General features: G+C 24.5%; 2 protein-coding genes across 6 annotated transcripts in view; one reads left to right on the top strand and one right to left on the bottom strand.

The window, feature by feature from the left end:
- Positions 1-1,108, bottom strand: part of LOC106788115 (metalloendopeptidase OMA1, mitochondrial-like) — a 212,597-nt gene that overhangs the window by 64,094 nt on the left and 147,395 nt on the right. The window lies entirely within an intron of this gene.
- Positions 1-1,108, top strand: part of LOC106788110 — a 10,891-nt gene that overhangs the window by 6,809 nt on the left and 2,974 nt on the right. For all 5 annotated transcript variants that reach the window (XM_014751072.1, XM_014751073.1, XM_014751074.1 and 2 more), the window contains 2 exons: positions 643-824; positions 906-1,014. In XM_014751072.1, coding sequence (XP_014606558.1) covers positions 643-824; positions 906-1,014 — 291 coding nt within the window. The remainder of the gene's footprint in view (positions 1-642; positions 825-905; positions 1,015-1,108) is intronic.

Here is a 1,108-nt window from a genome sequence, read left to right as displayed (position 1 = left end):
ATTAATTAATATTATTTAATGATATATATCATTAAATAATATTAATTAATTAAATATATATAGGAAATTTATATAAAATAATATAAATCTAAATAATTATTTTCTCTCTCTTGAAAGCTAAATTAATGAATTTAATATTTCATATTTATGTATACATACACACAGACAGATATAAGTCTATGTTATCGATTTCATGCATATGTATACACCCTGCTTACATATCCTGCATATAACGAACACATTTCCCATAAACGTGCACGTGTTCTGAATTCAAATATGTTATTATAATCTATATACACTATCCCATATCGATTCTATTTGTCTTCACTCTCATCTCAGAATATGTAATAGGATCATCGTTCGCCTAATCTGTCTAACAAACAGTTATATTTTATTTTTATCGATTACATTAACTATATTTAAGTGAGATTTTATTGGATTTAAGTTACGATCAATGTTTTTAAGTAGTAAAGAATTTATATAGTCGTCAGACAAGTGAACAAAGTAAACAATAATCAGGACATATAACTAACTTCAACAAAATTCTATCTAATCCGATATAAATATTATTTATTTTCTATTTTATTTCTTAAAAAAAAAAAGAAAAGAAAAATAAAAGTAAATTTCATTGAATATTTATAGTTCCACCCTTTATTCGTATACGAAATCAAATGATACCCGTACGAAGTCAAAGTACAGCTATTTTAGAATGCGAAATTGAAGCGTTTCCAGAACCAACGGTACATTGGGAACGTGGGGATGGTCGTCGTTTGAAAATGTCCGATAAATATCGTATGGAAATTTATGATAGAAGAGATTTCAAGGTAATTATATAATAAATAAAATCAACATATATAAAAATATATCTAATAGAGTCATAAGGATTTTTCTCTATTGATTTACAGTTTAAAATGCGTTTAAAGATACTTCGAGTTATGTCGAACGATCATGGTACCTATCATTGTGTCGTGAAAAATGATATAGATGTTACGAAAGGTTCTCTAATAATCGATGGTTTGTTGTTTTTATCCGAGATATATTTATGATATTTATTATTTAATTAATTATATTTATTATTATTATATTTATTATTTTGATAATATATATA

Source organism: Polistes canadensis, unplaced genomic scaffold (genome assembly GCF_001313835.1).
Source record: "Polistes canadensis isolate GaletaPanama2010 unplaced genomic scaffold, ASM131383v1 scaffold_126, whole genome shotgun sequence".
Taxonomy (NCBI): Eukaryota; Metazoa; Arthropoda; class Insecta; order Hymenoptera; family Vespidae; genus Polistes; species Polistes canadensis.
The sequence above is the reverse complement of the archived record's forward strand: the minus strand, read 5'-3'. Positions and strand labels throughout refer to the sequence as shown.